This window comes from Pongo pygmaeus, chromosome 11 (assembly GCF_028885625.2).
Source record: "Pongo pygmaeus isolate AG05252 chromosome 11, NHGRI_mPonPyg2-v2.0_pri, whole genome shotgun sequence".
Taxonomy (NCBI): domain Eukaryota; kingdom Metazoa; phylum Chordata; class Mammalia; order Primates; family Hominidae; genus Pongo; species Pongo pygmaeus.
This window is the reverse complement of record NC_072384.2, coordinates 20,778,595-20,806,086: the sequence shown is the minus strand read 5'-3', so window position 1 is coordinate 20,806,086 and position 27,492 is coordinate 20,778,595. Positions and strand designations below refer to the sequence as shown.

General features: G+C 38.0%; 1 protein-coding gene across 1 annotated transcript in view; it reads left to right on the top strand.

Annotated features, from left to right (window-relative positions):
• CNTNAP5 (contactin associated protein family member 5) overlaps positions 1-27,492 on the top strand; it is an 874,937-nt gene that overhangs the window by 186,434 nt on the left and 661,011 nt on the right. The window contains exons 2-3 of the mRNA XM_054478744.1: positions 4,755-4,859; positions 24,856-25,049. Coding sequence (XP_054334719.1) covers positions 4,755-4,859; positions 24,856-25,049 — 299 coding nt within the window. The remainder of the gene's footprint in view (positions 1-4,754; positions 4,860-24,855; positions 25,050-27,492) is intronic.

The following is a 27,492-nucleotide window of genomic DNA, read 5'->3' as shown; positions in this document are numbered from 1 at the left end:
ACATTGACTTCCACAATGGTTGAACTAGTTTACAGTTCCACCAACAGTGTAAAAGTGTTCCTATCAGAGTTTTGCTATAACTCTTTTAGAGAAAAGACCCATGAAAAAGCTTTTAAAGATCTCATTTTGAAAATACTCTACTAGGCCAATGCATCTGTGAAATTTGGTTCATTCTTGGAAAGTGATTCCTGGGAAATCAATATAGTCTATCCCAAGTTGTGCGTCCCATTGGAAGTGAGTATGAGAGAAGCATTTCAGTCTCTCATTACATTTTTTTTCTTAAAATTCAAATACCTATCTTCAGACCCCAGTTTCTTCACCCCTTCTTCTTTTCTACATTAAACACTGATGAATATTCACATACACTTTTGGAGGAACAGAGTGATGGATTCAGCATTGTGCAGACACGCTGTTAGAAGTCTGAGATGCATGTGGAGCCTGAAATTGAAGGAGAGCACAGGTTTGCTTACTGAAGGTTGCAGGAGCATTGGGGGAGATAACGTTTTCTTTCCTTGCTCCCCAGCCATGTGCTTGAGGTAGTACTGACCCAGTCTCCACAATGCTGCAGACCTGCAGAGGAGAGAATGAAGGTGCAATGTCATCTTTATGCAGGCACATGTCTTCACCCATTTTATTCCCCCTCCACTTCACCTTATCCTGTTCATCTGGCCAGTTGTAAACCTTTAATGTGAATGAGCTATTTATGACACCAATTTGTGGGCAAGTTTTGTGGCAGAGAAAAAGATCCCAGAAATAAAATCATTAAAATATTTGCTCTCAATCGTAGCAGATATTACTGGGCAATTCATATACTGCTTCCTATTCTCATTACAGGCTTTATACATAAAAGGGGACATTTTCCCATCTATTCTTATTCCATCTTTAAAATGACTCTATGGCTGGATATGATGAAAATGACTCTTTATTTTGCAGACAGTGAAAATAAAGCTTAGTATACCTGAATGTATTATCTGGAATCATCCAATCAAGAGAAGAAACAAATCTAGGAAAAAGGAATCTCCAAGCTCTAACCCTCAATATGCTTTCCACTAATGCAGCCTATCCGAAATCACAAAACAAAACAAACAAGTTTTATTGTTCTCATTTATGCTAGATCATTCTTCCTTTGCTTTAAGAATCTGATACATATTTAAAAAAAAACCAGACATTTGAATTTAGAATGGTTCTATCATCAAACCCTTAACCTGTTTATGCTTGAGGTTGCAATTTTTTGAATTTTTGCAATCAGACCTTGGCGATAACCTTGAGCAGTAGGATACAGATAACTCCCACATGCTTAGCATTCCAATAATGGAACATTAGGCAAAAATCGGCTTCAATTCCCGTTTACTAGGCTAATTTCGTAACAGACTTGCTCTCTCTTCAACGTAAGCAAGGTTGCCAAAGTGGTTCATGTGAGAGAGGTGACAGAGGAAAAGATTTATCTGCTTTGTGGGGGCAGGGGGTGATTTATTCCTTTTAGATTTGAGATTTTTCTATTCTTATTACTTTTAGGGACAGGAGATCAAAAGTTCAGATATGTTTTCCAAAAAGCCACTGTTCAAATGCATAGGGTCTATGAGGAAAGGGCTGCTGAAAAATCTTCCTCGGATCTTTTCATTAGCATAAATCTATGGATTGACTAATTTCCAAAGTGGAACCTCTGTCCCTAGAAACTGAGATACAAGGCAGACATCTTTCAGAGGAGAAAATGGACAGTAGGGAATGGCAGTTATTGCCACAAGCTAATGGGCTCTGGAAGCTTAGTTCTCCGGGAGGTCAGCACCTTATAATGGAGGGGACTGCACAGGTCTGGAAGAACAAAACATATCACTTGCCTGAGAATCTGGACTGATAGATTCCAATTTTACGGTTCGCTGTGATCATAGTGAAAGTCTCCTAAATTTCCTCATCAGTTTATTTATTTGTTTACATCTCTATATTTCTCAATGACCTCTGAGCTCCTTGAGGTCTAGACTCTATTTTACCCAAACCTATCCTGATTGCCTCTCTGAGAATATGCACAAAATGAGACTTTATAAATATTGGTTGGACTGAAATAATTTGAAATGATTAGGTTACTTCTACTATTCCATGATCATTTTAACAATTTACATATGAAAGCAAAGATTACCAAAAAAAAAAAGAGGAGAAAAATAAATTCCAGAGTTGTTTCTTGAGCAATGTATGATTGAGTTGACTTGAAACATATACAGGCGTACAGTCAATTCTGCTACAACATAATATATGCATTTGTAAAAATGGCTTGCTAATTGTACAATAAAAATTTTGTAAGAAAAGATTTAGGGGAGAAGTAGGGTTAGGAGTACAATACTCAAAAATTTCATCAGTCACACATAAAATTATAAAAACCTAATAAAACAGTAGCAGAGTTGTATACATGCTCAATGTCTAATAAATACATAACTACTATATACAATAGCTATAATACTTTTTAAAAAGAGCTACAACTTTCCAGTGGAAGTGGGTGTCAGAAAAGCTGTGATCTCTTGTTAAGTAGTGGAAAGGGTGTTACCTGAAATAGGAGGATGCTTATATCTACACATCTGGATGGATGAGGCTTAGAAGGCTCCTGTGAATGTAGATACCATATTGATGCTTAAGACCTATATACGTGTTTGTGTGTGTGTGGTTTGTAGTTTTCTATGGGGCTCACTTTTTTTCCACATTCATCTGATGCTTCTTGATGACAAAACAGGCATACGTACATGCAAGATCTGCATTATGTTGAATATAATTTAATAAGTGATTATTATGTACTGTTTTCTAATATATAAATAATGCAACAAATATGTGACTTTAAACAAGTGCTTTGAGGTATGTATGCACCTTCTGTCACCTGTATCTTCTGCCAAAGGTAAAATGGTACTGATCTGCTTTCTATTTGCTGAATGACCATAACTGCCGAGAAACCATATCTGCAATTTTTATGTTACTCTTCTTCAGTGAGGATCTGGCTCGGTTTTGTATTTGTCAAATACCTCAGAATATTTTTCAACATTTGTATTTGGGAAAAACTCAAAATACACTTTGCCAGTTGATTTTTTATTACACTTAATGAACAATAATTTAATCCTTAGGTTTCTAATTAATTTTTCTGCAATTAGCTAAAATACTGCTCTCTAAGAATTTGCTGAATAAACAAGCTTAATCTTATGTAAATGTTCTTTAAAAAAAAAAAAAGAAATCAAACCAATTCTTCCCAAGAGCCTTTACTACCATGAAGTTTACCTTCAAACTAAATGGCACATTTTAAACTTGTTTTGAGTGAGGTATGTCCAGATTTCATGAAGTCATTGTTCAATGTCCTATAAAATTAAATGTGTACAAGACAAAAAATAGGAAAAGAATGTTGGTAATATTATACTGACTAATTGGTTGGTAGATTGACTACTTGATCCTGCCTCCCATTCTTTCCTTTCTTATTTCTTTAGCTCACGATCCCATTCTTTCAACAAACCTTTATCAAAGGCTTGTTATGTAACAGATTCTCTGCTAGGGTCCCACAAAATGTGTGTCACCCAGTGGAAAATACAAACAGATAAGTGAATTCTTACAAAAAACTTAGATGACCAATTGTCTTAGACCATTTTGTATTGCTATAACAGAATGTCTGAGACTGAGCAATTTATAAGGAACAGAAATTTATTGGTTTACAGTTCTAAAGGCTGAGAAGTTGAATATCAAGGTTCTGGTATCTGGTGAGAGCTCTCTTGTTGCATCATCATATGGCAGAAGACAAGAGAATGAGAGAGACAACCCACTCCTGAAAACTCTTTTATTAAAGCAGTAAACCTAACCCAATGAGGGTGGAGCCCTCACAGCCTAATCATCTCTGAAAGGCCCCAACTCTTAATATTGTTACAATGACATTAGATCTCATCATGAGTTTGGGGAATGACAAAAATTCCAACCATGGCAACAATATACTAAGAGTGAAGAGCAGTTCCTCTCCATGAGATTGGATGGTCAGGGCATCAGTGTCAACCCGGAGGGGTATATCTACCTTGTCAAGGCAAGCATCTTTGCTCATGGTCCCACCCTGTCCCACATTTGGGCCTCATCAAAGAATCCTTAGAAAGAATACTTTCCATATTTAGGATAGGTTGGAAAGATAGCTGTTGAAGTAAATATCAGATTCAGAATATACAAGATCTAGGACTATTCACTACTGCTTCATGGAATAGACATAAGTTCTTAGAATAAGCAAATTGTTTTCTGAAGACTTTCACACAACTGGGAATAAGACATTTTAAGTTATCCTACTCCTCTAGACACAATTATTACGGGAGCTCTTAGGGACCGAAGATGGGAGAGTAGTCAAACAATGTTTCCCCCTTTTAATCATCTCACTTCTTATAGAATAATCTCGATAGCAATAATTTGAGGCTTTGCTCGAGTGGCTTATTAAAGAAATGTAGCTAGTTGGGTTTTTGAGTCAGACAAATCTGGGTGACAATTCTGGCTGCACTATTTTCTAGCATTGGGACCTTGGACAATCTACTTGACATTTTTGAACTTAATTTTCCCTATCTGTGAAAGAAAGCTGGACCTGTCCTTCAAGGGTTCTGTGAGGAGTAGATGCAGTAACACATGGAAACAGCGAGTACCTGACCTTGTTCAGAGCAGGTGGTTAATAAATGATGGTAGTTAATTTCTCAACTTCTCTTCTTATGGAGTGTTTCTTGCTAATAGAATCTGGTCTCTCTCCCTCTCTCCTCCTATCATTATAGACAACTGTGATGATCCACTAGCATCCCTGCTTTCTCCAATGGCTTTTTCCAGTTCCTCAGACCTCACTGGCGCTCACAGCCCAGCTCAACTCAACTGGAGAGTTGGTAAGTAGGCTGACTGAAATCCTAATGCCAAGCACTAAATAATTACATGGTGGGTAGATGAAGGAAAGTGAGCACTCTCAGACACTGAAATCATGTCCAATGGCTGTCTTCAGGAAAATATTTAGGAGGAGAGGAGTGAAAATCTAATGTAAGCATACTTCCATAGCATAATAGTCATTCAAGGTATGCTGACTTGTGTTCACCCAAATCACAATATCCTTTTTTGATTATCACAAGAAGTCTTTGTGAAAATTACTTTATAAAAAGCATTTGCTTTATTTTTATATTTCCATAGCTAACATAAATAGATATCAAAACATGTTTTATAATAAAATATTTATAATGAATGTTTATTAAATTTTCTTTCAAGAAGTTTAATTTTACTTGAAAATTAATATTGCTGATTTTTAAAATATAAAAATACTATTAATTGAAAGTATATTTTCCATTGATATCTTAAGTAGGTTACATTAGTAGGTTTTTGCAATATTGAACCATCTTTGCATTCTGGAATAAGTTCTAATTGGTTGTTGTGTTTTTTTTTTTTTTACACGCTAACTAATTTAATTTGTTAACACTTTAATTTATAATTTTAATCTCCATTATTAGTGAGATTGATTTATAGTTTTTGCTTGTATGTTTGTTTCCTGTTTGTCTTGTACCTCATTTCACCAGTTTTCTATGAAAATGGGATTCATAATTTAAAAGTTAGCTAGTGTCACTGTTTTGTTGAGAAAGCTGTTTAAGAATAATATTCTAAAAACAAAAGAATGGCCAAAGATTCAACAGGAAAATTTCAATTAAAATTTTGTACTAATGTCCTTTGCTGAATATTCTGTGCCAAAAATTTGATTAAGCATTTTAGTTTTATTATGATATTTAGTCCTCACAAAGCTGTTGCGAGCATTATTACCTTTTACCTTCCGGTAGGGTTCCTGAGGCATCAGTTTCCCAAGACAGCAAAACTAGTCTGGGGAAATGCTTGCATTCAAACCTAGGTTATCTGAATTCAAAGTTCTTGTTTATATTCATCCCGTTAACAAATCGCTTCACTAGTACAGAATGAAAAGGGGCGTAGCAGCAAGAAAATAAAATTAAAAACTAATCAATCAACCACAGTTCAAATGCGGGGTATACCACTTAAAAACTCTGACTGTGTACAAGTCACTTACCTCTCCCAACCTCAGTTTTTTATCTGTAAAGTGGCCCAGGAATGTCTGCCTTATAAAATTATGTGCAGATTAAGATCAGACTTGCATATCCAAAATATCTTTCTCACAGCAGGATAGAGAACTGAACTGGAGCAGGAAGCCCACTTTCCATTTCAGGAAGAAACACAGGTTGGCAGAATTTAACATGGTTTCCAACAGAGCTTCCAGAGAAAGGAGTTGTCTCCATCTCACCCAAATTGTGCACCAGCAAAAAGCAATTACTACTGCCTAATAGCTCCTGGGCAGTTTCTGGGGGAAGCTGTGGGTCTGATCACAGGCCAGCTGTCTCCCTGACAGACAGATATTGAATGAGGACAAGTGTCTCTGCTCCAACTTATTATAATTGTTTGGCTCACCGGGGAATTTGAGTGCCTGAATCCAAGGCTAGCATGAGTATACAGAGAGGTTCACTTTTCTTCCATTTCCCAACAAGAGTCTAAATCAGGAAGGCCAAGCAGAAGACATAGTGATACAGTTGGGATGCACTGACCTAGAACTCATCCTCTAGTGCATATTCCAAGACTCTGAAGGGGAACAGCCTCTCCTTTACTCACCGAGGCCCAACCACGGCCCTCAGCGGGAATTAAACGCTGTCTCAGGGAGATATGAGATCAGTGGTTCTCACCCCAGGGCTGTGCATTTGAATCACCTGGAGAGCTTTACAAGGAGCATTGCCTGAGCCCATTTTTCCTATGTTCTGAATTAATTATCTTGGATGGGACCCAAGCAAGGATGTTGATAAAGTGAAGAAACAAAAGCTTTCCAGGTGATTCTAAAATGAAACAAGAGTTGCAAATTGCTACAATGGAGGAATTCATGAGTAAAAAATCCTTCTATTAATAATTATTGAGTACCTAGTATTTGTCAGGCATTGTTCTAGATCCTTGACACACAGTTGGCACAAATAGGCACAAACAGTATTCATAAAGAGTTAACATGGATAGTACCATTACCATACAATTACAAACTGTGATACTGATCGACAGCTAACATTTGTCATTAGTAATAATATTAACATAATTATTTTGTTAAATATGTCCAGATATGTATTTATATTAAATAAACCATGTATGTGATATATATGTGTATATAATATATAGAGTAAAATGTATATATATACACACATATATGTAGTTGAATATATACAGTCAGAGTCTCTCATATACAAAGAGGTGGATATATACAGGGTTGGTTATATAAATATATTCATATGTAGTAGGATGAATATATATGTTTATATAGATGGATATAGTAACATATACATGCATATACAGTCATGTACAAATATATACATATGTGGTATACAGATATATTAAGATAAAACTTGAAAGTCATTATACTAAACTATTAAGAACAGATTTTGTTTCATGAGTGGAAAAATATAAAATTTAGAAAGTTAAGAAGAAAACTTATAATTTTTGTTCATATTGGAAATATCAGTACAAAGTACTGATTTATTTTCTTCCTTTTAAGACCAAACTTATGTCCTGTCTATCCACTGACATGGCTTAGAAGCAATTATAACACTGTCTCAATGAACACTCCTTTTTAATGTGTCTTCCTTTAAAACTTATCTTTTGTTTTACAAAGAAAAGACATGAAATATATCCAAAAGAGCAAATTGTACTACATGGTTTGCAATCTCAGATGCTCTCAAATATATGTGCAGATGTAAAGGAGCATCTCTCTGGATGGTGAGATTGTGTGCCTAAGAATTACACCCTTCCTCTTCCCCCGGTTGTAAGCTGATGCCTGGCAGCGCACAACTAAAAATCATAACACCACTATATTGAGCACTTCCCATGAGCCCTCACTGTTTTGAGCCCTTAAGGTACACCAATTCTATACTCACAACTACCCTTTATGTAGATGTCATTGTGATCTCTCATTCATAGGTGACACAGAGAGGAAAGCAATGGCCATGCCAGGCTTTCACCCAAGTGATTTGAATCTGTGTGGTGCTATTGGCCACAGCACCACAACACTGTCCTGCCCAGAAAGCCAGAATAACTTCAGTGTTTTAGATAGGGAAAGCTGTGTGTAATTTTTATTAGTTCACTTACTTCCCTCCCTCCTATGTGATTAAAGTATAATTGACAAATAAAACTGTATACATTTACAGTGTACGAAGTGATGATTTGATATGCATGCATTTTGAAATAATTACCACAATCAAATTAGTTAACACATCCATCACCTCGTGTAGTTATCCTTTTCTTTGTTTTGTAGTGAGAACAGAAGATCTACTCTTAGCAAAAGTCAAGCATACAATAGAGTATTATTAACTATAGTCACCATGCTGTACAATTATATCCAGAGAATATATTCATTTTATAAGTGCAAGTTTGTACCTTGACCAACATCTCTCCATTTTCTTCACACCCCAGTCCCTGGCAACCACTGTTCTACTCTCTGCTTCTCTGAGTTCAACATTTTTCAGATTCCTCACATAAGTGAGGTAATGCAGTATTTGTCTTTCTGTGCCTGGATCATTTCACTTAGTACAATGCCTACTAGGCTCATCTATGATGTTGCAAGTGGCAGGTTTTCTTTTTTATGGATGAATAATATTCCTTTATATAAATGCCACAATTTTTTTATCCCTTTATTGATCAAGAAACACTTAGGTCACTTCCGTATCTTGGCTGCTATGACTAATGCTGCAATGAACATTGGATTGCAGATATCTCTTTCAGATACTGATTTCATTTCCTTCAGATATATACAAAGTAGTTGTACTACTGGATTTTATGGTAGTTTCTTTTTTTTTAGAAACCTCCATACCATTTTTTATAACTATACTAATTTACATTCCCAACAACAGTGTAAAAGAGTTCTGTTTTCTCCACCTCCTCACCAACACTTATCTCCTTCTTTATAAGAGCCACCCTAACGGGTGTGAGGTGACGTCTCATTGTGCTTTTGATTTCTATTTTCCTGATGATTAGCGGTGTTGAATATCTTTCTGTGTGCCTGTTGGCCATTTGTATGCCTTGCTTGGAAAAACCTCAATTTAGTCTTTTGCTCATTTTTAAATTGGGTTATTTGTTTTTTTGCTACTGAGTTGTACTTGTTCTTTAAATGTTTGGGTATTAACCCCTTATGAGATATTTGGTTTGCAAATATTTTCTCCAATTAGATAGGTTGCCTTTTAATTTTTTTAATTCTTTTTCTTTTTTGTACAGAAGGTTTTAAGTTTGATATAGTCCCACTTGTTCATTTTTGTCTTTTGTCTGTGCTTTAGATATCTTAGCCCATTTCAGTTTCTTATATAAGAATAGCTAAAACTGGGTAACTTACAAAGAAAAGAAAGTTATTTCTTACAGTGATAGAAGTTGAGAAGTCCGAGGTCAAGGGGGGCAGATTTGGTCAGGGTCCTCTTGCTTATGGGGACTCTGCAGAGTCTCGAGACAGCCCAGGGCATCACATAGCAAGGTGCCTGAGTGCTCTAACATGGTAGCTCAGGTCCCTCTCCTTCATCTTATAAAACCACCAGTCCTGCTCCCATGACAACCCATTAATCCATTAAACCATTAATCCATTAATTAGTGAATGGATTAATCTATTCATGAGGTCAGAATACTCATGAGCTAATCAATCACCTCTTATGGGCTGCACCTCTCAATACTGCCACATTGGGGATTAAGTTTCCACATGAGTTTCACAGGACAAACATTCAAGTTACAGCAGTGTCATATCCAAAAAAGTATCATTTACTTTGGAAAGCAATGAGCAATCACTCTGAGTGTGCTGGGCATTTCTCCACTCTGCCTTGTTCAATACACTGGGCTATATTTTATAATATTCTGCCTCAACATTTCAACTTCCAGCATGTTCTCCTCCCTAACAGATTTGCTAATAGATGCAGTCACAATGGTCTGCTTTATATAGCCTCATTCTATTCTCTCTTCCGAGAGGGTATGGTGAACCTGCCTCCTTCAGCTCTACCACTCAACACCAAACCCCTGCCCCTTCTAAATATCCAAACACTAGATTTTACACACACTCTCTCTCCCTCACATACACACTCACAAACACAAATGTGTTCAGAATTACATTTAAACTCTTAAAGAGTAGGTACTAAGATATGCATGCATTATTTTAATCCCCAGGGAATAGTTTAAAATAAGTGAGTAATAAATACTTGTCAAAGTATAATTTTCAATAAGTTAAAAACATAGCTCTCGTACAAATATAAACTCATAGCTCTCATACAAATATAAAGTCAGCACATCGTGTGTATATGTGTGTGTGTTTGTGTGTGTGTGTATTAAACTTATTAAGGCAGGAACCAGCAAAATGGTAAAGCTAATTCAAAGAGAATTTTTTGGGAACTGCGTATTCAGAGACATTTGGTGAGGGTGGGGGGAGGTGGAAGAAAATAATATTGGAATAAAATGGCTAGGTAGATACAAAACTAGTTAATGTATGTATTAGTCAAGATTCTCCAGAGAAACAGAACCAATGGGATACACACACACACACACACACACACACACACAAATACATATATATACACATACACACATATATACATATATATAAAATCATTTATTATGAAAATGGGCTCACATGATTATGGAGGCTAAGAAGTCCCATGATATGCTGTCTGTAAGCTGGAGAAGAGGGAGGCTGGTGGTGTAATTCAGTCTGAGTCCAAAGATCTGAGAACTGGGGGAACCAGTGGTGTGACTCTCCATCTGAGGCCCAAGGTCTGAGAAATTAAGGAACCACTGTTATCAGTCCCAGAGCCCAAGGACCCAAGAACCTGGAGTTCTGATGTCCAGGAACAAAAGAAGATGAATATTCCAGCCCCAGGAAAGAGAGAGAAAATTTACCTTTCCTCTGCCTTTTTGTTCTATCTGGTCCCTCAATGGATTGGATGGTGCCTGCTCACATTGGTGAGGGTGAATCTTTCTACTGATTCAAATGCCAATATTTTCCATAAACACCCTGACAGATATAACCAAAAATAACACTTTACCAGCTGTCTGGATATCCCTTAACCCAGTCAACTTGACACCTAATACTAACCATCACAATGTCTTACAGGGTTATAAAACTTGGGGGTTATACCTTCCCTATTGGACACACATTTATAAGTTAGCATGTGACTACTTCACAGTATCTAAGCTCTAATCACCCAGGAACTAGCCAAACCAAATGACATGTGCATTTTTCTGGAGAATTAAATAATTGTTAAATGGATTTGCTTCAAATTGTCCCAGGAGGATACTGAAAGATCATACTATATTTTCTTATGATTTCAAAGCTTTAGATAGTGTTTTCTTAACAACATTTATTCATTGGTTCATTTATTACAGTAATTAGTGAATTTCTTCTACTCTACACCGTTCAGCCTTCCAACACTCTTGTCAAGGAACATCCTGGTATCCCACTGGGTATCCCACTCAGGATGAAATTTATATTGTAAAACCCATGACTTTCAGAGCATCAAATCCCCCTCAAAAGGATAGAATGTACTCAATAATATCCTTGTACCTCATCACTGCTGAACTATTTCACACTGATGAGCTCCTCTGCAAGTTTTTGGGCATCATTGAAAATTGCTGAGTCCCTTGATAATTATATGAAACCTTGGCAAACATTGAACATAAATGACTAGGGAACACTTTACCCCCACGTGTGCTCAGAACTCAGACAGACACAGGTCTGCCCTATACCCAGGAAGAAAGTGTGCACAACTGATCAGTTTGCCATAGCAGAAGAGACCAACTCAAACATTGAAATAAAGACTAAAGGAAAAATGTGCTGGGCAAATGTTATCCGATGAGCTCCCCCAACTCTAAGTAAACCAAGTTTAATGAGTTCCATCAATAACAAACTAATTTTTCTGAGAGAAAACACACCCTTGGAAACAGCTGTTGGGCTGTAGGTATTGCTGTGCCTGTCAAGGTCTGGGCAATCCAGCACATGAGGGGATTAATAGTTAAAGCCCAACTATAATGCTGCTATCTCATTGATAGAAGGGATTTGCAAATAGAAATTTGTTGTCTCGCTTCCACAAACACTTCAGCCTTCATCTCATCACACACAAAGAAAACGAAAAGCAAGGAAGAGAACTAATTGCTTCTGGAAAAAAGAAAAAGAAAACAACAAAATACATTAAACTGGAGGTCAGATCACCATTAACTTAGGTTGCCAACTCAATCTATATAATTGTGGCTTAGGATGGATCAGTCTTTGTCAAATGTGATTTGTTTTGTGGCAAGAAAGCTTTTGATCTGGGCATTAGAGTCAGCTGGGCTTCAGAGAAGCACTTACTGTCAGCAGGAAGTGCAGGGGTTGGTGGTATAGCATGAAGCCATGGAGTTGTGGGTTAGGCCTTCTTGAAAATGAAGGGGAAGGATTTAAGTTACTTTAGATGATTAAAAGGAAAATAGAAATAGACGTCTTTGGCCCCATGAGAGGAGAGGTTTGTATTTTTCTACTGCATGTTTTTTTTTCCAAATAGAGTTTGAAAACAGGTATGTTTATCATTTGTTCCTTGAAATTTTAATCCATCTTCCTCACTCAATATATTTTTTGAGATGCTTGCCTGTGTAAGCTGAGATTGTGTGTTTCTAGCATGACAGTTTTGTTGCCATGGAGAATTTGATTTCTTATGTCAAGGCATTTTCAGCTCCCTGGGCTCATGGACATATAAAAAGATTTAAAATCCTTACCTCCCACTTTGGCACAGATTCCATGCACACTTACCACCCCCCATACCACTTCCTTGGGCAGTACTTGTTACAAATTGCTAAGGATCCTAAAGGTCTTCTGAAGTTGGTTTTCATCTTGATGTCATCAGGCCATCCATGAGGAGATGAGGGTTGGAAGCAAGCAGAAATCAGGGTTCATTTACACAATTAGCATATCAGCTGTCTAGGGACTTGTTCCAGATTACAAGGTGAAAATCCTGGGAACCCAATTTCATAAACAACACTACAACGTCTGCTCTCTGGAGACAACATGAGTCTTCTATCTGGATTTATTAAGCCCCACAGAATATAGATATAATCTACTCTGTTTTATTTTTTATTTTTATGTGTGTGTGTGTATACATATATATTTTAATTTATTATTATTATTATTTTTTGAGACGGAGTCTCACTCTGTCACCCAGGCTGGGGTGCTGTGGCATAATCTCGGCTCACTGTAACCTCTGCCTCCCAGGTTCAAGCAATTCTCCTGTCTCAGCCTCCTGAGTAGCTGGGACTACAGGTACATGCCACTGTGCCCGGCTAATTTTCAATTTTTAGTAGAGACAGGGTTTCACAATATTGGTCAGGCTGGTGTCGAACTCCAGACCTTAGGTGATCCACCTGCCCTGGCCTCCCAAAGTGCTGATATTACAGGCATGAGCCACTGAGCCCAGCCTCTAATGTGTTTTAAAAGACAGTAAGCTATACAGAAATCGTTCAGTGGATTACCCCCTCTCCCTGTGAACCACCCTTCTCTCTTTTCAGCACCTTTCCTTTCTTGTGTCCTGTCCTAGCTGCCCCAGGCATGGTAAGCATCCAAATCTATGCTTTCGTCTGGTTCATCACACTCTCCCTTCCCACTCGAATTGTGTATGGTGGGTAGAAGCTGGGACATCCACCAGGAGCTTGTTACAAATGCAGAATCTTGGCTTCTACCCAGAACTCCTGGATCAGAACCCATGCATTAACAGCTGGTGCTTCTGCAAATTGAAATTTGAGATGCAGCATTCTAGAGTATCACTGAAACTTTTGTTATTTCAATTCTCACCTCTATGACTTATTTACTGTGGATCTTAGGGGTAGGAGAGAGTAGAAAGAAATCAAAGTTGGCTAAGTTGTTAAAAAGAAGGAACTGTGCTGAAAACTTTTGTTCTTCATTTCTATCATCACTTCAGTACGCTGGTACTCATTTTTCTCATTTTTTAAGATGGAGAAACAGAGTCAGAGAGGTTAAGTCAGTGGCCCAAAACTACACAGCTAATTTTGGTAGGGCTTGAATTTGAATCTAGGTCTGTCTACTCCACATTAATCAATATCTGTATTGATGTTGATGTGAGATCTTAGTCTGAATAAAGGTGCTCTTGACATAATTAGCTTTCAGGTAACTTTGGTATTCCCCTAGGATTCTCAGTATTTTAACTAAAAGGATAGATTTTCAGACATCAAGGAAGAAAGAGAAATCTATATATCTTGCCTTTTGAATGCCCCTAAAATCATACTGTGTGGCCTAATATGCCTGAGGGAAAAACTAACCTTGACCTGGATATTTAAACAATGCCTTAGGCCTCTTCTTTTACTAGGACAGCTATAGATCATTGAAAGATACAGGACAGAAACCTTCTGCTATTTAATAGGAGCCTTGGGACCCTGTCTCAGATGGAGGCAAATTCAATGTGATAGCCCTCTATTCAGGCTAGCTAATTGCAAAACCACGTGATAAGGAGGAGGAGAAGGAAAGCGATTGTAGAAAATTTGTTACTGGCTACTAATCAAAAGATTTGAACATCACCATTTGGCACAAAAAAAAAAGTTCCAAGAAAGAAGCGAAATTCATGTACTTCATCCTTTACTTTTTTTTTTTCCTGATTGTAAGTCACTTCCTTTGAAAGGCCAGGTTGCGATGACTTCTAAGTAGCACTCCATGAAATGCAGTGAACCATCACTTTGATGTTTCTAACACTTTGCAAAGAGACAAAAGCTTCTTTAATTCATTAGTTCATTGAATTTAACTTAAAGCATTGCAACAAAACTGTAAGAATAGAATTAAGAGCATGATTATTAGTGACTTATATTTGTCTAGTGATTGGCAATTTACAACAGCAATTTACAATGTCAGTTTACAATGTTTTCAATGCGTGTCACATTTAGGAGGAAATAAGCTATATTCAGCTAGAACATTGTGTGGTAGATGTTTTTCCTTTGTCTAACCAGGAATAGTTAGAAGGAGTCTACTGAATATGTTGTTGGATACTTCTTCTTCTCGAGAAGCCTTTCACTTAAACATTGTGGACATGTCCTTAAAAAGATGAGTTTAGGTTTACTGAATTCTCCATGAGAAGTGAAAATGGTAACATATAACAAATGCCAAAGAAACAGAAAATGGGAGTTAATATAATCCTTTAGTTCATCTTTCTCCAGATTTTCAATTTGAAGACTCCTTCTTTTATGGTGACCCCCTCCTCATTTCTCCTTTTGAGTATCTCACTCCTTGCTTATTTCAGTTATATTCATCTACACAATTGGTTGATCATGTCTGGACTTGAATTTTCTAGCCAATGAAAATGTTTCATTAAAAATCCAGATTTTATCAAAGAACTTTTATCATTTGTTTTGCTAAGGACTGGCTTCCAATGAATCTTTTCTACAAAAAATATCCGCAGCAATCAGAAAGCATTCTGGGGTATCTTTATTGGTGTGCTTCTGTGTGTAAATAACAGAAAATCCAGCTCACACTGGTTGAAAAATATTAAATTATTCAGATTAGGCACATAAAGATTGAAAGGCATTCATATATCCATTTCCAGAACAGGGTGGTTACAAGATCCTTTACCCTATAATACTTTATTAAGCTGAACATTCATTTTGTGAGACTTTTTGTATCTGTGGGTTTTTTTTTTCATTACAAAGGGATTAAAGGTAAAAATTAATTATTAAAAACAAAAGGAAATTCTCAAAAAGGGCAGGCTCCAGGGCTGGCAGATTTAATTCAACAGTACCATCCTCAGTGGCAGCATTGTCCTGGAACTGATAAGCCTGCCCAACATCTCAGCCAGCTTTACAACATTCTGGGAATCAATGAGACCACGACATCCTGTGGCTTGTTTTTTAAGCTATCAGAGCGTGAGCCCTGGAATAGCAGCATAATGAACATCTCCTAGGAACTTGATAAAAATGTAGATTATCTAGACTCATACCAACCTACTAAATTAGAAATTCTGGCAGTAGAAACCTATGTTGTCCCAAGTTCCTTAAGTGATTCTGATGCTCACAAAACTTTGGGAAGCACTTCTTAGAGCACTGAAACTCTTCAAGGATCCAAGACCCAGAATCACCCTTTCCTATTTCACCAGCTTCCACAATTTGGTCTTCCGTCCAGTCCTGAAACAATCACAGTCAAGGAGGATGGAATTACCATCGCTGAATTTAGATTCATTATCTGATAGAGAATAATCAACCATGTCTATAAATCTTCATTCTATCCCTTTATCTCTTCCTCTCCTTCTCTCTCTCCTCTTTCTCTCCTTTCTCTCTGTCTCTTTCACAGTAATACAATTCAATACACTCATATTTAATCATTTTGTGTCCATAGTTGTGATGCCTGTGAGTATATATATATATATATATGTATATATATATATATATATATATGTATATATATATATATATATGTATATATATATATATATATATATAATTTTATCCTTGGTACGGTAGACACTAACCATACTATTTTTATAGAAGTAGAGAAATCACTTATCCAAAGTCACAAGGTAGAAAGTGACCTTTTAAACTCAAAAACACCAGAATTCGACCAGACACTGTCTTTTAAAAGAAAATTGCTCCAAGAATGTAAGTTAAATGTAATATGCTCAACTGTGCATAAAGTATATTGCTCATGAGAAAAAAAATGTAAGTGGTAATGTCATCAATATGAGATCTGCAGTTTCAAATCACTTTCAATTCCAGTTCTCCCTTTTCCCTTTGATAATCTTGGGAGAGTAATTTTTCTCCATAAGCCTAAAAACAGGAACAGTGTTTTACCTTGCTGCTGAATCTTCTATATATATATAAAATCAGGTATACATAATCCACTAGAATCCACTAACAATCTCTTAGTCCTGAGCAGCAGATGGGCAGAGTTAGAGTGTATTGATTTGCCAAGTTAAAATTGAACTGAGCCTCTACTCATTTTATAAGAGAAATTTTACAGCAGCACTGGCCGATAGAAAATTCTGCAAGGATGGAAATATGCATAAGTGTGCTATGTAAGGTATTCACTAGCAACACATGACTACTGAGTATTTAAATGTGGCTACTGTGACTAAGAAATTCAATTTTTGATTTAAGTGAAATTTAAATTTAAATATTCACTACCTTATTGAATAATTAGTTTTAAAGCCTTTAAGTTTTATATACATGACACTCCCATCCAAGTTTTTTAAAACGCCTGGGTGTTTTTATGCACACATGAATCAGCCCTTGGTTTGTAGGGGTCATGAATATGGAATATCCATCTTGGGACTGAACTCCAATTCTTCCCAGCCCAGACTGCCCTCCTGCCAAACCCCCTCACTTCTTTTACAACTTCTGAACTATGAAACAGGCAGACAGACCTCCTTTCCTGCTCCATCAGGGCCTTGATTCCTCCATTTTTCCAAAGGGAAGATATTTATTGGAGGACATCAGCAAAACTGTCTTGAGTACTGAGCATCTTTCAAAATAATAACACAGCTTTCTCACTATAGACACTGACAGACACACCAGTGTGAAGACAGGTGCACACACTGTCTCAGAGGCTGTTGGTGCTCATATGCCTCAGACTTCACCATTTCAGCCAAAAGCCAGAATCTTGGAAGCTGAGCAGAGACAGGACTTTTTGTGGAAGTAATTTTTGAGGCGGTGGTCTCTGGAGATAGGGCGTGAGGGAAGCAGGGTAAGACAGAGGGGAGACTATACTAGCAAGAGTATAGTCTCCACTGAAGTCAAGGTTCCTTCAGATGCCACAAAGATGTTCTAGACCTCAGACTACACTATAAAGTCTGTCATGCCTTGAGACACTGGGACCGGCCTTTTGAACTTTGTATCAATCTGACACTCGCTGAGTTGGGGACATGGGAAGTGATAGCTCCCAGGCAAGAAGGCTTCTTTTTGGCCAAGGACAAATCTCTGGAAAAGGGGATAGTTCTAGTTGTCGTCTAGCACCCACAGCTGGAGGATGAGTTCACTTGCTAGAGAGGCTCTGGATAGAGACCTGAGAACATCCTCAACAAGACCACTTTCAACCCTAATAGCTAAGCTTCTCCTCTCGGTGTTTCTCTCTGTGCTTTAGATGCCACCCTGCTCTTCAGAAGCCTTCAATTAATACCTCACCAAGTTGGTGTATAAAAACCCCAGCTCCCTCCCACTCAAATGAGATAACCCTAAGGTGCTTCCTATCCCACTGGGATGAAGCTCACTCATAGGGATGATGTCCTGATGATGTCCCATAGATGGGCTTTCCTTTCTGCCCTGCCTCATCTTCTTGGGATCACTTCCCAAATGAACTACTTGCATTCAAATCCTTGTTTCATAACTGACTTCCAGGAAAGCCAAACTAAGTCATACACAGAATCACTCTCCCTAGACATTACTCTTTAGGCAGCCATCAACTATAATAACCAGGTCTGATTATTATCCAAAATCACCCCTCCCTTACGTGAACCTCCTCTTAAAAGCTCCTTTGTTGTTTTCTGCAGACTGGTCTCAATCAGGGTCATTCCAGATTTTCTCACAAGTGTTTATCATTTTTGCAACACACATGGTGTGTTGGCAAGTTCCCACTTAATTAATTAATTTATTTATTTATTAATTTATTTATTTAGTGATGAAGTCCCACTCTGTTGCCCAGGCTGGATTGCAGTGTCATGATCTTGGCTCATTGAAACCTCTGCTTCCCTGGTTCAAGCGATTCTCCTGCCTCAGCCTCCCGAGTAGCTGGGATTACAGGCACACACCACCATGCCCTGTTAATTTTTGTATTTTGAGTAGAGACGGGGTTTCACCATGTTGGCCACACTGGTCTTGAATTCCTGACCTCAGATGATCCGCCCGCCTTGGCCTCCCAAAGTGCTAGGATTACAGGCGTGAGCTAAGTTCCCACTTTATTTTCCCCTCGTTAACTCCTTAGTCCCTAATTAATGTGGAAATGGAAATGCAGGAGGCATGGCCTGGACCAGGCTGCAACACCTTAGCCTTCCTGCACCTGCCCAGGAGCAGAAAGATTATGCCCAGGGTTCTTGCCAACAGCTTCCCTCCTCAAAGATTCTTGCCCAGCCACAGGTCCTATTACACATGGGTGATCCTGTTCTACAGGGAGGAGCAGGAAGCCCTTCTGAGTGCTACAAGTATGTCTGTGAATGTTGTTATTACTCTTACACATACTGCATAATGTTCAATATTTATGGGAGAGCCTCTTTCTGTTATTCATTACAATTACCAGGTAGCTGTGTCCCTAAAACACCTAGAACTTTTACTTAGAGAGGCATCAACCATTTAATAATTAAAGATGTCACTAGTGATTCAAGTTAGCCTCACAGTAATTTGTGAGAATATGCTTGTACTTTCATAGGGCCTTCTGGAAGACAGGAGAAGTAACTGCCTGGGAAACTTGTTTCCTATAGGGTTTATTTTAGGCTTTAAAAAAAAAAAATGGTCAGGCTGTATTTTTAAAACAGATCAGGTGTGGCCAGGTGTGGTGGCTCATGCCTGTAATCCCAGCATTTTGGGAGGACGAGGCGGGTGGATCACCTTTACGTCAGGAGTTCAAGACTAGCCTGGCCAACATGATGAAACCCCGTCTCTCCTAAAAATACAAAAATTAGCTGGGTGTAGTGGCAGGCATCTGTAATCCCAGCTTCTCAGAAGGCTGAGGCAGGAGAATCCCTTGAACCCAGGAGGCAGAGGGTGCAGTGAGCCGAAATCACACCATTGCACTCCAGCCTGGGTGACAGGAGCAAGACTCCGTCAAAAGAAAAAAGAAAGAAAGAAAAAAAACAGATTAGGCATGCAAATGCTATGCTGCTATGTGTGTGTATGACACTTTTAACTCCAGTTGATCTTGGACTAAATGTACTCTCTTTTTTTGAAAGACGGTTGTGAAATATCATTTTGCAGAGACTGGTATATAATCCATTTTGTGCCCATTTCCAGTGTGTGACATCAATCACTTCTTATTTCCCTTTTTGAGTTAGAAGTGGAAATAAATGTAGAAACTGAGGAATTTCTGCATTTTCTACTGGTTATTCTGCTTCATGCTTACAGCCTACCCCAGTGTGTGCAGTTTGGAATGCAGGATTAGCAATAAGTGTCTTGGTATATAGAAGTGAGCATGGAGTGACTGGGAGGCAGGAGATCTGGTTTTGTTTTCTTTTGTTTATCTTACTTAAAACTTTGCAGCTGGGCATGGTGGCTCACACCTGTAATCCCAGCACTCAGGGAGGCTGAGATGGGGAGTGGATCACCTGAGATCAGGAGTTCGAGAGCAGTCTGGCCAACATGGTGAAACCCTGTCTCTACTAAAAATACAAAAATTAGCTGGATGTGGTGGCACATGCCTGTAATCCCAGCTACTCGGGAAGCTAAGTTGGGAGAATCGCGTCAACCCATGAGGCAGAGGTTGAAGTGAGCCGAGATCACACCATTGCACTCCAGCCTGGGCGACAGAGCAAGACTCTGTCTCAAAAGAAAACAACAACAACAACAACAACAACAACAACAACAAAACACAATCGCTTAGAATTCTGCATACAAGTCTATTCTTGCTTTTTTAAGATGTTGGTTCCTATTGAAACCTCAGGCAGGGACTTGAAATTAGAACTGGGTTGGAGTGCAGTCTTTAGCCATAAATCTGGGTTAGCTGCTTGGCCTATTGAGGCTGCTTTGAAAAAATTTAAAAAGGCTACTGCTGATTTCCATGAGAATCAACTGAGATACTGGAAACAGTGTCAAGGTGAATTATGTTTCTAGTGAGAATTGCTCTTATGAGGAAGCAGGAGGACGAGGACCTGAGGGATTTGTTGGTGCACTTGAGAGGCCACTTGTAGCCCAGGGAAGACCTGGGTGCTGGATCCAGGTTTCCTGGGTCTGGAGCTCCTGCATTACTACTTCCTAGTTTATGATCTTGGAAATGCTACCAACTATCCTGTTTGCATGATGGAGCTCATTTGAGAATCTCTCATCTAGTGTGGCATCAGGAACAGAGCTGGGTCTTGAACCAGATTGCCTGACTTTTGGTACAGCATCTCTTTATTCCATCTATTCCTCCAAAGTCAAATAATACAGTTTGTGGAGTATGAGGCTAGGAGTATGCTAGAAATAACTAAGACATAGCCTCCAAATCATTTTGGATGTTTTGTCTGTCAAACATTTGAACAATTCCAGATGTTCTCTAAGGTGAGATTATTTTTTCTTTAAATGCAAGTTTTCCCTTTAAATGTAAACTTCTTTAAATATCCTTTAAATTTAAACTGCACAGTTTATAGGAATTTTTGTAGTTAATAGCCATTGATACATCAGCCAAAATTACAGACAACATTGCCTTAGTTAACGCCTTCAACTTGCCAAATGTACTTATTTGTATGTACGTTATACCCCCAATTTAGAGAATAATTCAGAAACAAGAAGCTAGTGTGGGTGCAGTGCGTTTTTATGGCGACTACAAATAGTTTCTTCAGGCTACTTTCATCATTTGTGAAAACACATTTATTGTTTGGTGGAAAGAACAAAATGTTTGCCACAGCAACCATGGCAACCCTGAGTGTCTTCCCTATTAGCTGTAATGCAGGGAGCATCTTCAACAGCAGGAAAGAGTCCTCGGCAATTATCACCCAGATAGCATCCCTCCATTTTAAGAGCTTTGGCTGAAGCTCTTGGGCTCAGAAAATTTTTAACATGATGTGTTGACGAATGCTAACAACTGCTATTCCATTTTGGTTAATTTGGGGGAGATTAATAAGCTAAGTTTTTTTACTGTGGGAAAAAGGGAGCTATGATTTTCTTTAGACGAATTTGCAGAAACCTTAATGCTAAATCATTCTCTATTTTTTGTTTTGGTTTGTCTTGGTTTGGTTTAGCTTTGATCAGTCTTTTGTTATTTTATTCTTTGCAAGGCAAAATTTCTTGTCAATTTATTTCCTTGTTTCCATTCTTCATATAAGTTCTTATCGTATGCTAATTAGAATAGATGAAGGAAAAACTTTAAAGCATGATGAGGAAGTCTAGTTGTGAATTATTGAGGGTAAAAGGCAAATAGTTAAGGCTTAAGAATTTTCATTTTAAAAATAATGATGGTCACAGAAACAGCAAAAGTCCTATATTATACCATCAGCTCCCAAATCGCTGTACATATTCTTTATGCAATAAATCACATGAGTAATAAAATTCTCAGCTTATCAAAGAATTAAATGTTGATAATGGAAACTATGTTATATGCAAAAATCAGAAAAGTATAAAATCACTCATACATTCACCACAGACAAAATCGCCATATACATTTATTTTCTATCATGTTTTAATATTGCTGAGAGAGGACCATTTGAACAACATTTTTTTTTTTTACTGAGAAAGAATGAACTGGGCAGCAGAAGACATTGAATAGAAATAAAGAATACGTTTAGAATAATTTTGGATTTTTTGAAATGTAAAACCTCCCTCTCTATAAGCCTCTCTGTCAATTTTGAGAAGCTAGAAAAAGGCAGAGGGGAATGGGAATTGTGAATATGTTGAGGAAGACAGAGTTGAATGACACAAATGTACTCCTAGATCTGGCATCTCAGAATCTCTGCTCAAATACCCACTTCCAGTGATTTTCCTCCTTACTAATTTTCTGGAGTTTTATAAACTGTTTTTTTTCCTGTTGAAGAATAATTGCAAATAGCTGGATTTACCCTATGTTTTAATCCTGGGTGCCAAGTTTTCTAAACTTGCTGGATTTCAGTTTCCTCAACTTTACTTTGGAGATAATGCTATTTACTTAAAAGGATATTGTATATTTATTCAAGTAGGCAAAATTGCAGTGGCAAATAGAATCCAATGCACAATGACTTAAACACAATAGGCGTTTAGCTCTCATTCATCTACTAGGTGAATGTGTTCAAGTAGGCAAGTACTTTCCTTCATGTGATCTTTCCATACTGTGATTCTGCCATCATCTAGATCTTGTTGTCAGCGGCATCCATCAGTGGTGGAAAAGGAAAGCAAGTGGAGAAGGAGCACGCTAGCCTGGAAGTGGTACAAATTATTCCCACTCACATTCTTATTGGAAAGAACTTGACCACATGGCCATAACCATGAAAGTATGGAAAGCTGAAAACTGCCATTTAGCCATGCACTCACTGCAATTCTATTACCACAGAAAGAAGAGAGAACAGATATTAGTGACTATCTGCCATAAAAGTGTTTTGATTCATAAAAAACACTTAAAAAAACAAATTCCACAATAGATGCTGAGCACATTCCCTTCCCCTTCTTTCCTGCATTTGAATCTTCTCAGGAATGGTGAGAAAAAAAAAAAAAAGAAAAAAAAAATCAAAACTTTTCTCAAACAAATCTGCTAAGGGTTAGCTGCTTACTGAAGAAAATCAACCACAATTTGTAAGATGTGCCTTTAAGTCCTCTATTTTTCCATCCTTAAAGACAGAATAGGATTGGCTTTATGCCCTCTGTCACTCTGTCTGCATTGCAGTCCTGTACTATGAGAGACTCTGCAGGAGGAGCTGGGGCTCTGGAAAGCTCTCAGTTACCAAGGAGATGTCCAAATGACTTCTTCCAAGGTGGCGAGAAAGTAGACTGAAACATCGCTAAAATGATTTTCAATGACATAGATTGAAAGAAAAAGGTTATTGATTAACTCCTCTAAATGAAAACTTCAATTACCTCTCCCTACTTGATGTCCTGAGTTGCTTCTATGCCATCTCTACCCATGCCATAATACAGTCTGCAATAGCTCCCACATGGGCTTCAGAAGATTTGTGAAACTTGGGAACAGTAGAAGTGAATATTGTCTTTTTTATTCCTATGTGAAATAAAAACAGAAAATTTAGGCTACAAGTCTTTCAACTAAGAGAGAACTCACGTTGATCTTCTGCAAACCTCAGGTGTGATAAATACAAAATTCTCAGGCCAAAACAGTTTTTGTATGTGTGTCAGAATGCCCCTGCATGTCAGGTATACTGAATCACATGAGGATCCAAGAATGTTAGAGACTCTGTCATGCCTCTGAGATTTTGTGTGTGTTGTTCCCTCTTCCCTGGCTAATCTCCATCGAACTTTCCACCTTTTTTCCTAGGATATGGCTGCACTTGCCTCAGGTTTCACCTCTACTATTGCTATCTCTAGAAGGCCTCTCTGATCAGCTCCTGAGGCATTCTGTGCTCTGTGTACCTGCTGTTTACCTCTTGTGATGGTTTCTTTCACATCACATGTTTTTGTCAGCCTCTCTCTCTCTCTTCAGCACCCAGCATACTCCTGGTGCTCAACAAACATCTGCCGAATAAATGAATGATACTCTTCAAAGGCATAGTCGGTGTCCTTTCATCTTTGTATCTGCAGCACAGTATCTTGCCCATGATAGGTTCATAGTAAATATTCAGAGACAGAGGAGAGAGAAGGTAATGAAAGAACACTAAAACGAGGAAGAGAAGGAAGAAAAGAAGGAACGATGTATTAGAGAGAGAGAGAGAGCGCACATGTAAGCCTAGTTCTTATATATCTGCAATCAAAGGCTGAAGTCGTAAGAAGAGAAATAAATAAAACAAATGTCACTAGGAGTTTGTAAGATAGAAGTTATAATGACTAAGGAAATAGGGATGGAAGCACGGAAGATACAGCTTTTGACATGAGTCTTAAACCATGAGAGAGATTTTGATGGAGGTGGAGAATGGAAAGTACCAGGGGGTTAAGTACAGAGGCAGGGAAGAGTAGGGCCCATTTGGAGGTAGAGTCATCTTAGTTGAACACTGTTTCATTTCCCTTTGATAGTTGAAAATTGTAGCTATGTGAGACACTACTACAACTCTCTCTCTCTCTCTGATCCTGTTCCAGGAACTGGCGGTTGGTCCCCAGCAGATTCCAATGCTCAACAGTGGCTCCAGATGGACCTGGGAAACAGAGTAGAGATTACAGCAGTGGCCACGCAGGGAAGATATGGAAGCTCTGACTGGGTGACGAGTTACAGCCTGATGTTCAGTGACACAGGACGCAACTGGAAACAGTACAAACAAGAAGACAGCATCTGGGTAGGACATCTTTTTCCTTCCAATGAATAAAACTGAGATGTGCTAATGGTAACCAGAGTATATTTCTGCCATTTTCCAATATCCAGATTGTTGGTAGTTTAATAACTGGTGAGTGCCCATTAGAAATAATTAGACAATTTGTAAGGCCCATGCCCAGCATGGTTCTAGTTTCTAGGAAAATTAGGACGTCTGTCGCAAATAGTTTAGTATGTTCCCCTTTTTGTAGTAAACTGAGTAATTCACTGACTGAGCCTCACTTTCTTCATCTGTAAAAATTAATTAAAAAACAGATAAATGTACCAAAAATGTATGATTATTAATGTGATTATATTAATTTACTGAGTGTTTATTGACTTATTTATTAGTTTATTATATGCCAGGCACTTCACATATTTTGTAACAACACAGCTAGCTCAATTACATCATTTGATCAATATTGCCCAATGTATGAATTGTGACTTGGGAATCTTTAAAGTCTGGTCTGACTTTAAAGCCACTAAGCAGCTTCTATTGTAGATTCACAAATAATTGAAAACTAAAACTACAAAACAAATAGAAAATTTAGAATTATTCTGTCATTGGAAACAATCTTCAGCTTCAGAGTGAAGGACAGTTTGCTCCAAGTTACAAAACAGAACTTTCCTCCCCAATCCCAGCCCCACACTCTTGACCTCACTGTGTGGGTGAAAGGCTGTCAGCAAATTATTAATGGAGGAAAAGGTGGAGGTGAAGCAGATAGCAAAAGTCACCTGGAGGTAGCTTCAGAACCTCAGGCACTGAATAAAATAAGTTGTAAGTTTATATTATTTTTCGTTGAGAAAATAAGTCACTATTTTTTAATCCAAATGTGTATAAAATGTGAAGATTTGGAAATTAATAGCATATTCTTTCCTTTTCAGATTCTGTCCTCTTAAATCAATGCCAATTTATGCTTTACATTAGTGTTGTCTTTTCACATTCACATTCCCATGTTGGCCCCATCTCACTGATAAAAATGAAATAACTTCTGTTTTATATACTCATTGTTATTTGTTAATTGCCTACACATCACTTGGGTTTGTAATTGAAAACAGTCATAAATTGAGGATTAAGATTAGTTATGGCAGACTGAATCCTGAGAATAGTATTAATGTCATCTTCATTCTGGGTCACTTGTAATATTAGGTTATAATATTTATAAAGGGTGTAAGTTTTCTTCATTTTTAAAAATAGTCTAAACAGTGAGTATACATGGAAACAAAGAGGGGAAAATAGACACCACAGCCTACTTGAAGGGAGAGGTTGGGAGGAGGATGAGAGTCCAAAATCTATTCGGTACTGTGTTCAAAACCTGGGTGATGAAATCATTTGTACACTAAGCCCCAGGCACATGCAATTTACCCATGTAACAAACCTGCCCATGTACCCCTTGAACCTAAAATAAAAATTGAAAAAGAAAAAAAAATTGTCTTTTGGGGAAAATTTTATTTTTTCTCAATTTTGAGGTCCCTGTAAATTATTACAGGTTTTTGTTTTGTTTGACTTTTAGTTTAAGATAAGAAATAAGCACACCTTCCATTTTGAGGAACAATTTTAAGGTTTTTATGTTGACTTTAGAGGGACAAATCGATGTGGGATTTTTTGTTTTCTCTGGTACTTGTCATCGGGACTGGTCATCTTTAGATTGAGTTGTAGCTTTGAGTTATTGTGCCTAATTTTTTTTTAATCATGAGTTTCATTTTCTTTAGAAGCAAATAATCTACTTTCAGCTTAGCCCCTGGGTTGGGATGTATTTCAAGGGATGACAATTCCTCTGGGCTCATGAGCAGGGGGCACAAGGCCTCTTTCACTTCCTTGCCCTTGTCACTTTACCTGTGTTTCTAAATGATTCCAAGCTCCTCAAAGGCAGGGTTCTCTTTATATGTCCATTTAGCCCCTGTGCCCAGTATCACTAGACACATGGCAGGAACTTATTTTGGGGTGATTATTAAGAGAACTGCAGAATTACTAGGGATCCTTGAATTGAAAGGTGGGGGCAGGAGACTTTCCCCATCCCCTACCTTGCATCCCAAACAGCCTTGACATGGTAGGGCAGGTAGAAGTTGCTGGATGGGCAGAGAAGGAAAGGCAGGGTCCTCCATGTACAGTGAGGCAGGAAATTCCAGCAACAGCTCCCCAGAGATGCCTGCAGTGGCTGCAGGGCAATTGGGAGAGAGGCAGCTTCAGGAGCAGCCTTTCACTAAGTAAATACAGGGAAGAGAAGTGATTTGAGGAAGGACCATTACAACTTCCAATTTAAAGAGTAAAATAGAGTGGCGTTAGTCAGGAATACCATGATAGGTCATGTACAGTAACTAGGCTCAACCCTGGAAAAATAGGTGTCCCCTTAATTAATACTGGGATAACTAACAGTTACTAAACACCTATTACACACGATATGTAAGCAAATGTAATTCTTTATGTA